Raw genomic sequence first — 14,595 nt, forward strand, 5'->3', positions numbered from 1 at the left:
TAAGTGCACTTCACCTAAATCACCGCAGCACAGTGGAGGACATAAAAAAAACAAGCTATGTCCTCCACTATGGTGCGATAGTCACAGACCTTAGGGTTAGGGCATGGGTTAGGGTAAGGGGATAGTTAGCAAAGCTATCCCCTTACCCTAACACATACCCTAATCCTAAGGTCCATGACTATCGCACCATAGTGGAGGAAATTTGCTATGTCCTTCACTGCGCTGCAGTCGTCACGGACCTTAGAGTTAGGGGATGGGTCATGGTAAGGGGATAGATTTACGAGCTATCCCCTTACTATGACCCGTGCCCTAACCCTAAGGTCCATGAGCATTGCACAGAAGTTCAGTACAACCCCCGTTCGTTGTACTGAACTTCGCGTAAGTGCACTTTCGATTAAATGCACTTTCGCTGCAGTGAGCATTCCATGCACTATTTCGAATTAGTGAAAATTCGATCTAGTGTATGGAACCCATATATATATATATATATATATATATAAAATTGAATTAGTCCTCTTCTTTTCTCCATATTTATAAATGGTCTACACTCTATCATTCCCAAAGCCACCTGTATTCAATATGCAGACGACTCCACCCTGATCTGCTCTGACATTTCTCTCGCCAAACTCCAAGTCGCAACCCAAAACTGCTTTTCCTTAGTTGAAAAATGGTTCTTGGAACTAAAACTTTTACTTAACCCGTCCAAAACCAAATTACTTCTGTTTTTCCCCACTCCTTTTACCCCCCAAGGAAATGAATCTCCTAGCACCAACCGCCCCACCTTCCACGTGACCTCCAATAATGGGACCATAATCGACCCTGTCTCCCACACCAAACTACTAGGCGTGACCATAGACCACAAGCTTAAATTTGATACGCATGTCAGCCTGACCATTAAGTCGGTAAACAAGAAACTCGGGTCCATGTATAGAATTAAGAACTTCCTAACCCCACACACTAAACTAACCATTGCCTGGACCCACCTCCTCTCCACACTCCTGTATGCCTCCCCGATATTCTCCTTCCTTAACAAAAGAGAGCTCAACAAACTATCTACAACCTATAACCACATAGCCAGATTTATAACAGGAATGCCCTATCGCACACATCATTGCCACAATCTAAGGACACTAGAATGGTTAGAACTACCCAACATTCTCAAACTCAATCAACTCACTGAGGCATTTAAAACAATCAACTATCCAGACAAAACCCCCTCACTGAACAAAATACTTACCCCCTACTCTAACCTTACATCCCTTAGGTCATCCAAAAGCTTACAAATACAGACTATTAAATCTAACAACTCGGGAGGTGAAGCACTCTATGCCAATTCTATTGGCAAATCCTGGAATGCCCTCCCAAACAACCTAAGACACATGACCTCTCTCCACCAATTCAAAAAACACCTCAAAGATCTCCTAAAGTCCCAATGGCTATGCCCTTGCTCTAATCCAGACTAATAGCAAACATCCCAGGCCTACCTAGCCTCTACCCAATCCAAACCCGTAAGGGTCCTCAATGTAGCCATGTTAGTCCATCTACCTAAGTCTGTTTACCTCTTTAAATAATTTGTATAACCCTTTTACTTGTTTTATTTGACTATGAATGTAATATTAATTACTTTATCTTCTGATGTTTTTGTTAATCTACCTCTGTTCTTTGGAGCTTTTCTCCCCGGGCCTCTACTGAAAATGGACATGTATCCAGCTAGACTAGCCCGGTCAACAAATGTAAAATAAATAAATAAATAAATAAATATATATATATATATATATATATATATATATATATGAGTTTCAGACTTCATATCCTTTAGAAAATGCACATTAACCACAAATCCTGTTATTGTAGCAACTTTCTAAGTTAAAAAGAGCAATACTTAAAATCTATCCCTAATTTTTCAGTCATTGCATTCACATTATTTTAAGTTTTGTCGAGATTTCCTGCAAAGAGGTTGAGAGGCATGCATACGTCTCAGCTGTTCAAATTTTTGCCTGATATTTTTGGCCTATTCCTCATAAAATTTGTGGTTTTCTGGCAAATCACCAAGGTTTGAAATAACTAAATGTCATACATTTGAGTTTCAGCCTTCATTTCCTTCAAAAATTGCATGCTAAGACAAATGTTGTTATTCTTGCAACTTTCTACGTCTGTAAGAGCAATATTTACAATCTGTCCCTGTTGGGGGCCTCCACCCATTATTTTAGGCTTTGTTCAGATTTCTTGTACTCAGATTTGTTCAGATTTCTTGTGAGGTATGGAGGCATGGTATGTAATGCCCTAGTTATAGATTATTTGGTGCATTTTAAGGGTGCCCTCCTTTGTATAAGATGGCTAGTAACTATGAACTTGTCAGTTTCTCAGTCATTCCCTATTGCAATATTACCAGTTTACCATTTTTTTTAATGTAATGTAGGCAGCAATTAATTCTTCAAGGGCAGAAATCACTGAACTTGTAGATGAAACACTGAAATCTAAAGTTGTTTGCCTCTTCAAAAGTTACAAATCTGTTTAATGTAGAAGTATTCAGATGAATTTTACTTCTGCAGAGATTGTGCTTAATAACTGATACAGGTAGACTGTAGTAACAAAAGTCTGAGTGGTCTTTTATGAATAAAATGTTCTGAAATGGGCAGTTTTGTCATTACTGGGTCATACATTTTGTTTCATTCCTTACTGGAAAATGGTCAAAACTACAAATTTAAAACACACTACCAAGTTGTGCTTTGTTATGTATAAGGAGTATAATTTAATACAATCAGGAAGGTGAATCAAAGAACACATGCATGCATGGACACAAAAATGTGTTCAAAGAGCCTATAGTTTGAAAATAGCCCAAACGTAATCTTAATTCTCCACTGGTCAGATGCATTTTATTTGAATGTGGGTTTTAATGGCAGAGAAGTTTAGTGCTAATGCTAATTCTTGTGTTCATTGTGAGACTGTATTGTTTAGCAAATGGCTATCAGTGTTTGTGCATTTTATTTCAATATCTGTAATCATTGTAGAAGTAAGTAAAACAGCATACATGTGTATTCATGGCAACTGGGAAGAAACAGCCAAGTAATGGAACACTGGTATGGCTGGGGAGGCAGCTGTTGCAAGAGGGGCTACTCTAGCGGGGGGGGGGGCAATCTATTACCCTGCCTAGGGCCCCATTTGACCATGATCTAGCTCTGCTAATTAAAGTATGAGAATAGTTTAAATGGCCCCTTTAAATCCCCCCAAAACACTCTGTGGTGGCGGTATCTTCCCCTTTAAGGAGGACCATGCGTGTTTTACATGCACACATGCGGACATGAGTAGTGGGTCATGAAAAATTACTGTTTTCAAAAGTGGGTCTCAGTTGATAATGGTTTGGGAACCACTGCTGTACACCAACTATCAGACTGCTGACAGAAATGAATTGCAAAAAAAGGAAGACTGGTAAAAAACAAACAAAACAGAACTGGGCCAATGAGAGACTCATCGGGTAGCCGACAAACAGCAAGCGGTTAAATACATTCATTACAGTGCTGATGATTCTAATTAAAAGGGCACTAGCTAAAACTTTAATATAAAAATCTTAATAAACCCTTCAAAACAAATCTAGAAATCTCACTACTCTAGCAAAATGCAAATACTAACAATTCCACAGATTTACTTCTTTAAAGTCATATATACATTAAATAATAAATCCTTATAAAATGATAACAAATACTTATAAAATGATAACAAATACTAATAAATGCATTTATTAGTATTTGTTATCATTTTATAAGGATTTATTATTTAATGTATATATGACTTTAAAGAAATAAATCTGTGGAATTAATATACAAGTTTAGGTATTTGCATTTTGCTAGAGTAGTGAGATTTCTAGATTTGTTTTGAAGGGTTTATTAAGATTTTTATATTTAAAGTTTTAGCTAGTGAGTATTTCCCTTTTAATTAGGAATCATCAATTAATTAATGAATGTATTTAAGCTGTTAACATTGCTGTATCCACTGTTTGTCTGAAGAAGGCTTAGTAAGGACTAAGCCGAAAGCGCTTACAATAAACGGTGAATATTATTTTGAGTCTATTCTCATTGCTTCCAGTTCCGTTTTGGTTGCTGACAGAAATGAGTTTGAGTTTCAGTACATTTTCAGGGAATTAGGGGTTTCAGTGCATTTTTAAGGGATTATGAGTTTCAGCTCATTTTCATGGAATTGTGAGCTTTGAAGGAAGACAGTTTACTGCTGCTCATGCTAAGTCTGTTTTCACTGTGCAACTAACTGTTTTGTTTATGAAATGGCACACTGTGCTGTAGAATTTGAAAGCAGTATTGGTAACATAATTGCCTATGGTGCAGAAGGCTGTGGATTCTACTCCCACACCATGTAGACGAAGTGCTGATATTGCAGTGCCCTTCTGATTGTGGATTGCATGGTGCATGTTAAGGGGGATAGGGGTTCTGCACTCCTGAGTCTGTCCTCCTGTGTATGAGATGCCTAGTAACTATGAACTTGTCAGTTTGTTAGTCATTTCTTATTATATTACCAGCGTACCATTTTTTTTAAATGTGATATAGGCAATTAATTCTTCAAGGGCAGCAGGCACTGAATTTGTAGATGAAACATTGAGATGTGAAGTTGTTTGCAAGCAGGAACCTCTTGATTAGTTACAGATTTCTTCAATGTGAAATTATTCAGATGATTTTCCTTCTGCAGAGATTGTGGGTACTGAGTGATATTGGTGGATTGTAATGACAGAAGTCTGATGTCCTTTTATGGCTGAAATTTTCTGAAATGGGTAGTTCTGTCATTATTGGTTCATACATTTTGTTTCATTGTTTATTAAAAGAATGTTTAAAACTACAAATTTAAAACACATTCTAACAAGTGGTGCTGGATTATACAAGGAATATAATAAGGAAGGTGAATCAAAGAACAAATACATGTATGCGTGGCCCTAAAAATGTGTGCAAGGAGTCTGTTTTGAAAACAGCTCAAAGGTAAACTTAATCCTGCACTGGCCAGATGCATTTTCTATGAATATGGGTTTTCATGCAGTTTCAATGAACGTGAGTTTCAAAGGGAAAGATGTTTACAGCTCATGCTAAGTCTGTTTTCATTGCTAGACTATGTTTGTTTAGCTAATGGCTATTTGTGTTTGTGCTATTTTATTTCAATATCTGTAATCGTTGTAGAAGTAAATAAGAAAGCAGTATGCACACTGATACGTTTGAACAGTGCTTATGGTAACTGGTGAGAAACAGCCAAGTAATGGAACACTGGAATGGCTGGGGAGGAGGCTGCTGCTGAGGCAGGTAGGGGGTTGCTGCAGGAGGGGCTATCTGAGGGGGAGTGATCTATTACCCTGCCTAGGGCCCTATTTGCCCATGGTCCATCTCTGGTATTTAAAGTACAAAATAAGTAGCAAAGGTAGTTACTTAACTCATTTGCACCTAGAGCCCTTAGTCAGTTTAATAGCTTAACGAATAAGTGTGTTGAGGTATCTTTTCTTCCTATGCATTTAAATAATTGAAGGAAATGACTGGAGTTGCTTTCTTGGGGAGTGAACTTCCTGTGGGTGTGGCTCAAATGTGTGTTTCATGAGTATAGTGTGGATGGGGCTTAAGGGGCGTTGGACCACTGCTTTGTCTAGGCCGCCATTTCAGCTAACGCTGGCCCTGGTATTGTGAACCAACATGTATGTAGTCACTGACCACACATAAGTTGCAAGAGTACATGCCTGGAGGTTTATCAGAATTACATGATTGTTCCAGTAGAAAGGGCTTATTTGAGTGCTCAAAAGATGCTTGCAAGGACTTTGTTTTTTAATATGAAAAAGCAGGTATAGGTCCAAGAATAGTAGTGATATCCTTGCTATTTGAAATAATGTCCCTGTTCTTTAAAATGATGTTTCTTATTTCCTTGTGGTCCGAGCAAATGGGTAGTGAGAGCTGAGGGGTTTCAAGCCATATTACAGAGCACTGTGCAGCTATACTTAATGTGACCATTTAAATGCTTTATGTAAACATAGTTTGTCATGCCCAGGTTTTGTTCAATTTAAATTCTTAGTGCTAGAACAGAAAGACTTGTTTTTTGGTGACACGGACAATTTACTAGAGGTGCATGAATTAAACTGGCAGCTGCTACTTAATGAAGATTCCCAGCCAAGATTGAATGAATCTCTTAATATCAAATCTACTTTAAGATGGCTTAGATAACCTGTTAAACATTACCTATTTCTTTAGTTTACATTTTACTTGGTTTGAGACATTATTTATAAAAACTGGGATATTACATTGAGGAAATTGTGAAGCCGTATCAAATAACACTGCAGCCATACGTAATAAAGAGACAAACAATGCTTTAGGTAAACACAATCAAGTACGCACAGGGTTCCAGGAATTCATATTCCTAGTTTTAGAACAGGTAGATTTACTTTATGGAGATGTGGATACTTCACTAGAGTTTCATGAGTTTAAGTGGCAGTTATTCCTCAATGCAGAGACTTTCCCAGGTCTAAATAAAACTCTGAATATTAAGTGTGCTTTGCTGTGATGGAGGTAACCCCATCACCACTACCTATTTTTTCAAAGACTTTACAGGTTCACTAAAACAATTAACTGATTGTATGTAACATTTTATTACCTTTTGACTTGCCTTAGCTCAAAGGCTGTATTTATCATTTACAGCTAATTTAAAGATTTTTTCACATTTTATTAACTGCTTACTTTGCACCAACAAGGATATTTATTGTACTCCTTACCAGTTTCATACTCATTTTAAAGATGTTTTTCTGAAGTTCTTGTTACAATTAAAGAATGAAAGCATTCAACACCGGCTCTGTTTTTATTTTCCTTCTCGTGTGGTTTTAGAAGTTTTTCTATATCTAAACACACACACACACACACACACACACACACACACACACACACACACACACACACATATATATGTGTGTGTGTGTGTGTGTCTGTGTGTGTATGTACGTGTGTGTGTGCATGTGTGGGTACCTGTGTGTGTGTGTGTGTGTGTGTCTGTGTGTGTGTGTATACATGTGCATGTGCGTGTGTGTGTCTGTGTGTGTATGTGTGTGTGTGTGTGTGTGTCTGTGTGTGTTTATGTACACATGTGTATGAGTGTAGTAGAACTGCTGAGTAGCCAAGTCATTGATATCAATGTTGCTGAACATGATTTACTAACTACACAAGCTGTCTAAAGTATATAAAAAATAAAACAAAAGTCCCCCCTGCTATTTATATATGCTACCCCTGAGATCGCACAATAGTAGAGAAAAGGGAAAACTACCAAAATTCTTGTAACATTTGAAATTTGACCAGGTGTGAATCAAAACAAAAAAAGTCACTTGACTAATTAAACTGCAGTAACCTTCCATTGAAAATGCACATCCTTGATCCACAAATGATCAACCAAGACAAACTTCGGTCCACTAAAGATCAGAAAATGTAAAAAAAATATTTTTTGCAGTGGGCAAGCCCCCTTGCTAATTATATAATCCAACTCTGAGATCACACTATAGTGTGGAAAGAACATTTTTCCTGATCCCCACAGTGTTGCTATCTCTTAGTAAAAAAACTGATAATTTTCGATCAGCTGTACTGGCTTTTTCAATCATAAACGAAAAGACACATCAGTGAAGTGTAGTGCACTGATTCATATATGTGTGTGTTTATCTGTATATATAGATATTGACATATCTACGCACACACAGTCACATATACATACATACATGCATATCTCTATAACATTGGACTGAAGATTAATCCTTTAGAAATTTAAAAAAACACCAGGGGCTTCCTTGTTTGGAGTGGGGATGGGAAGCAATGAATTCTAGTAAGGATGTAATGAGTAAGCGATGAGACGGAGAAAAATGGAGAAATGAAGTAATACCAATGCACATAGTTATCTGTATGTAGGCAGAGGTACTACACCATATTAGGTTTGGATAGGTTTGCTCATTTTCACAGTGCTTTTGAAGATAGGAAGAAGTCAGTCTTGAAACTCAGGAGGCCACTACTGTTTATTTCTGATTCTGTTGCTTGACCTGGACCTACATAATTTATACCTTCATTCTGTCTGCCTTGAAGGGGTTCAGTTTCATTTGGGAACACCCAAGCATGTCTGAAAATGCTAGCTGTTTCAAACATTGACTGTTATGTTCTGTCATTTTAATTTATTCAAGTATTTTGGGTTTCTAATACCATGATGGGGAATGGACTCCATTTCTAAGTCAAAGTGTGATTAAAGTTCATGAAATTAGTATTGCATCAGTCTTTGATGTTAGCCAGACATGCTCTTAGCAGCACCTGCAATGTGCCCAGTACTGACTCCTTCTGCAATTCATATGGAGTTACATGTATTGGTAACATAGGTTCATAGGTTCATAGGTTCATAGGTTGGTACTAGGCTATCAGCCCCAGGGCCTATACAAGCCTAGCCATAACAATTCCCTGGCTATTTCTTCCCACATTATTTACTTTCCTGGACCCCTGTCTAGCAGGGCAACTGACGTGATCCCTGGAGTGAATTTCCTTTCTCCCATCCAATTGTCAAGGTTCCTCTTGAAGAGGTCCAAACAGGCACTATTCTAAATACGACTGTGAATTCTTTTTTTATAAGACCTATTGCTCCTGCTACTATTGGTACTGTCTGGATATCCTTTTTCCACATTGCCCTCGTTTCTGCCAGCAAATCCTGGTATTTTATAACTTTGTGTCTCTCCCTGCATAAGACACTATAGTCACTGGGTGGAACAATTTCAACATTCATATTCAAAACAAGCATGAAAGAACCAAATGCAGAGGTGTATCCATCTTCATTAAAGAAAAGTACACCTCAAGATTGGTAAAACAGTACGAATCCCTAGAGCTACTCCAAGTCCAATTAACTGTAGGTAAAACTCCCTTCCATATCATTGTTAGCTATAGGTCCCCCACTATGAACCACGAGAACCACTCTACCTACTTGGACCTACTTGAGTCACTCAATATACAGCCAAACATCTTGATCTTGGGTGATTTCAAGTATCCTTCCATCAACTGGGAGTAATGTATGAGCACAAACAAGCTCACCCTAAGGTTCCTGGACTTTGTTAATACAAATGCTCTAGAACAAATAGTCTGCACCCCCAAAAGGGGCTTGAGTGTCCTAGACGTAGTACTCACCAACATAGGGGGGATCTCTGCACTACCCCCTGTGTGTTGCCCTCCCTGGTAATGTCTGATCATAGATCCGTCTCTTTTGGAGTAACGATCATTCCTGACCCACCCCCGCAAGAGCAAAAAGGATGAAAATTTTCTCCAAAGCAAACTACAGCCTCCTAAACGATGGCATAAATAGTTTCAACCCCCCTGCTACCACTGTCAACAATGACTCCTATACAAAGGTGTATAAACACCTATACAAATGTATAGACTTGGCTGTACCTGAACTGATCAAAACAAGGTCCTTAGACAAAAACAAGCCACCCTGGTGGACATCAAGCATAACTAGGTTATACAACAAGAGGAAAAAACTAATGTCTAAGAACAAGAGGGAATTGACTCAGTAGAGGAAGGACACCCTCCACAGCTTGAACAAGCAAATGAGATATCTTGTAAAGTCCTCTGTAGCCAATTACCAAACTAAACTAGCAACCCTAGCTAAGGATAATCATAAAACATTCTTTATCTGCATCAGAAATCTAAAAGGGAAGGCCCAGCTTTGTGCCAAACTAGTAGTGAATGGTACCACTTATACTGACCCTGAGGATATCGTCAACCTGCTAGCAGACCGATTTGGCACAAACTTCATCTGTCTGTCTCCACCAGACATATACCAAAGCATACCTGTCATGAGTCCTCTACCTTGTATCTTCAAAGAGCTGGTCATAACCACACTCTCCATGGCTAAAAACACAGCCTCTATGGGAACAGATAACATCCCAGGCTGCCTACTGAATGGTCTAAAACAGAACCTAGGGGAACCATTTTGCACTATCTTTAACCACAGTCTAAGTACTGGCTTTGGCCCAGCAGCATGGAAACAGCAACAATAATTCCCTTGCACAAAGGGTGTCCATCAACTTACCCTGGGAACTATAAACCAATAGGCTTAACCAGCCTTATCTGCAAGGCCATGGAGAGAATCATCATGGACCTTATCAACAAAGACAGAGGTGACTTCAGACCCTTGACCCAACCCAATTTGGCTTTGTTAAGGGTAGATCATGCTTATTAAGCCTGGTGGACTTCTTTGAGAATGTCTCCAAAGTCCTGGATGAAGGCAAAACAGTACATACAGCCTATCTTGACTTAGGCAAAGCTTTTGAGACAATCCCACACTTAGGCATCATTGAGAAACTTACCCAGCTGAGAATTAATCCATATGTCACTAGATGGATAGCCAACTGGCTCACCGACAGAACACATACATTCAAACTTGGGGATTCCACCTGTACCAGCAGACCAGTTACCAGTGGTCTACCACAAGGATCTATGCTAGGCCCCCTACTGTTTGGGATCTATTTCTTAGAAGTCCAGGCAAAAATATATAGCCTATGGCTTACCAAGTTCACTGATGACTGCAAACTGGGTGCAATCATTGAGTCCCCTAACAATGTTGACATACTACAAAAAGGACTTATAAAGACAAATGATTGGTGCCAAAGCCACAGAATTAAACTAAATGCAAAACATGCATTATCATCCCTTCTGGCAAATGGGAAGGCCCTAAAATTCCAATATTAACAGTACCCCCTTAGCTCAAACCCTGTGGTGAGAGATTTGGGAACAGAGGTTGATAGCAACCTTAACTTCAATCACCATGTGTCCACGGTGGTAAGGAAGCCCTTCTGTGTTGCACATCTCATAAGTAAGGGCATCACATTTGGAGCTAAGGATGTTATAACTCCCCTATAGTCACCCCTCATCAAACCACTAATAGAGTACAACACTCCCTTCTGTATGTACCTCACCATACACCTGTATCAGCTGGAGAGACTTCAGAGGTTTCTCACCAAGAAAATTCAGGGCCTTCAACACATGGCCTACATGGACAGCCTGAAGGCCCTGGCATTGTACTCTGTATCTTATAGGCTGCTGAGAGGTGACTTGTGCCTGGCCTACAGAACAGTCTGAGACCCTGCCCTAATGAAAATGCTGCACATCCATAAGTCAGATGGGACAAGATTCACTTGCTCTAGGGATCTTAACCTAGCCTGTGACATTAACAGGATATGCTAGAGAGACAGATATGTCTCCTTGAGATTGCCATTCCTCTGGAACAAACACCCAATTCATGTAAAACAGAGCTTCTCAATGACCCTATTTCAGCGTAATTTAGACAAATGGATGGGATACCATAAATGTACCCCCGGGGGTGACACCTATGTCCCTCTTGGATAAGGGCAGTTGGCACTGATCATAGACTCACGCTGCAAATATAGACGATAAAACTGGGTCAATAAGGGAACAAGGGTATAACATGGCTAGGCATATAAAGGCCCTATGGCCAATAGCCTAGTAACCTCCTACGAACCTATGATCAATGCTACTTTTGTCTTCTTTTCATGGACTACTATATTTGATTTTCTCACATTTATTTTTTGAACTTTTGGTAACGGGTGATCTCATGTGATATAAACTTCATCATTTTCTACAATGCTTTGTGGCTTATGTTTTAATGATTTCCAGCTACTTCAATATTAAAATGTCTGCAAAATCCCCAGTGCAGTAGTCTTGCCACTTTCAGTATACAATCTTTCTGACAGTATATCACAGAATGTGTGACTATTTCCTGTTCTGTTTTACAAAGCCTACATTTGTCTGTTTTTCCCACATGTTCAGTGGACATTGGAAACTGATGTGTATGCAGTCCAGTATCTTGGGCTGCCAATATTAACTTTTTGTCTTTTGGTTTAAATTCACCTCTCCTTAACCATGTTATGTTGTGCTTTTAGGTGAGACCAATGTGAATAGCAGTCAGTCAAAAGAGAGAACTACTTACTTGCAAATTAATGGCAGCGGACTAATTTGCTGAGCTAAGTGTACTGCTTAAGGCATATACTAAAGCTATTTCACTTCTGATGTATAATTCGGAATATGTTTTTCTTGTCTTGTGGGGAAACCTGTAGCCATCTTATTATCTAGAGAAGGCTCATGCTATTTCTGATGGCTTGAGAGAAGGTCACAATAAAATCTGATGCCTTATGGCATAAGTGTGATTTTAGGTACAATTAATTGGTAGCTCAATGTAACTCAGAAGTAACTTATGATGTGTGCCACAGGTTTCCCATGTGTACTACCGTTTGCAGTGCACTTTCATTCATTTGTTTTGTAATGCTGGCTTTACTTTTTCAGGGTTGTGGGGGGAGCTAATGTTATCCTGGCAGGGAATGGGAAAAAGGAAGGGAACTGGGTCTGTTCAGAAAGCCAATCAATGGCAGACATTAGACATTTATCATCTCAAAATTATTATTACTGAACTGTGTTAACTAACCAGAACTAATCAGTCATGAGTTACCTTTTCAGGAATGATGTGGATGTTACTGGTAGACATGCAGGAAAACTAACAAACATATTTTGCAAACAAAATGGCACTGGATACTGGATTAAAGAACATCCTCAGAATTTGCCTAGTTTGCTTTGCAATATTCTGGCTTATTTGACAATGTTAAATGTATATTCGTAATACATCTCTTTTGCTGTTACAGGGCCTGAATCTGGATGAGAGATCCATGTATGAGGACATCTCCAGAGGATTGCAAGGCACATATCAGGATGTTGGAAGCTTCCATACCTCAGAAATCCAGCTGGAGAAACCATGACAATGCATCAATGATCTATGTCTGATTATGAAAGGAACATGCTTGCATACCAATGTTGCATTTTCATGTGTACCACAGGGTACAAGTACCTGGCTTTTCAATTATCACAGCAACATTATCTATCCACTTATGTGTTAGATAAATGTTTTCCCTTCCTTTTCTGTTCTTGCATTCTTGAATAATGACTTGTTTCTTCTGTACACTTTTATGCCGTTTCCTGTATTTTATACTAGGGTTTGCACAATTCAGACGGCGAGATCTGAACATGTGTCAATGAAATGTGAGATTTTGTAGGAAAATTCATGTCCCCTGCCAGTGCAAGTGACTTCTTTTGACTTTATTATTAAAAATAAGATTCATTGCTTTATACTCTAGTTGTTTATCAACAATTAAGTTTTAGTTGCAGCATCATGGATTTCTGTAGTAGTTCAGGAAATGCTAGAAACATTTTTTTATTTGTTCTGTTTCTTTGTAGGGTGTAACTGTACAACTATATATGTGTGTGTGTGTGTGTGTGTGTGTGTGTGTGTGTGTGTGTGTGTGCATTCTGTTACAAACATACAAAACATTGTAACCCTGTTTATTTTTAAAGACTAAATCACTATTGATCACTATTGATCTTCTTTGTCTCTCATTTGCTTATTACAATTCTGCTGTTTTTGTAACATTACATATATGTCTTATCAGCCTTTGAGCTATATCACCTTTCTATACTTGAGTACCATATTTCATCCTTTCTTTGCTGCAGAGTATTGTCAGTTGTTCTTTTCTGTATTTATGTGATTCCAGGCATATCCATTCCATCCTAGGACGGCATTATCCATTAGGCCTTGATTAGTGTTACCTGCCCCTTGTCACTGTTGTATTTATGGTACTTCTTGCAGTATGTGAGGAGCGGTACTCATTCACAGTATTTTCAGCAGTAGCATTGTTCTACCTGCTTTCCATATGGGTAATGTTATACAGCACTATTTTTCATGTGGATACTACAGCCAACACCTTTCTCTGTAATCCATAAAAACACGACAAAAAGGCAACTCACCCAATTAATCAATAAAATCATCTAGTATTAAAATGCTTCATCCTTAAAACAGGGTTAATTTACAATGCTTCATTCAAACCAGGGTAACTTGTTGCATTTAGCCTTAATTGCCATTTTAGTTTACCAATATCTAGGTTTTCATTCACAACCCTACCCTGCACATCTTTTTCAATTTTATTTATAATAAGATACTGAAAAGAATGTTTCACATTAACAGTCAAATGTCTAAAAAGTAGTACTTTTCTGTTTCTTAATATCTTGACAGTGTTCATAAATGTGATCCTTTAACCTCCTAGATGTTTTCCCACATAAAAAGCAGGGCATTGTTTGCATTTAGCTAAGTAGACCATGTTTCTACTATTACAATTGTACTTGCCCTCTGTCCATAAACTAGAAATGTTAAGGGAGCTTCACATGATTTTTGTCTGGGCTGGGTGTGACATTATGAGAGTCATGATTAAATATAACAATACTGAATTAGAAAAATTATCACAGACAGTTGATGAACTAGATAAAAAAGTCTGTGACAATTTATTGTTTCAGTCCTATGAACAAAATTACTTTAACATCTTCAGCTACATCGATAGATAATGTAAAGATATTTTAAATAAGAAAATCAAAAAGTTTAACAGAGATTTAAAACATTATACAAAAGACATTGTCTATCCTAAACCACCTGGTTCCCTAGGTAACAGATGGATGGGAACCAATCGGGAGCAAGCAACCCAGTTAATCAATTTGGTGTTAAATG

The 14,595-nt window shown here is 38.3% G+C and overlaps 1 protein-coding gene across 1 annotated transcript in view; it reads left to right on the forward strand.

Moving 5' to 3' along the window:
* Window positions 1-13,110, forward strand: part of CD79A (CD79a molecule) — a 43,229-nt gene extending 30,119 nt beyond the window's left edge. The window contains exon 4 of the mRNA XM_044079429.1: window positions 12,689-13,110. Coding sequence (XP_043935364.1) covers window positions 12,689-12,802 — 114 coding nt within the window. The 3' untranslated portion in view covers window positions 12,803-13,110. The remainder of the gene's footprint in view (window positions 1-12,688) is intronic.
* The last annotated feature ends 1,485 nt before the right edge of the window (window positions 13,111-14,595 follow it).

This window comes from Protopterus annectens, chromosome 8.part0 (assembly GCF_019279795.1).
Source record: "Protopterus annectens isolate FY-2018-M chromosome 8.part0, PAN1.0, whole genome shotgun sequence".
NCBI classification, from domain to species: Eukaryota; Metazoa; Chordata; order Ceratodontiformes; family Protopteridae; genus Protopterus; species Protopterus annectens.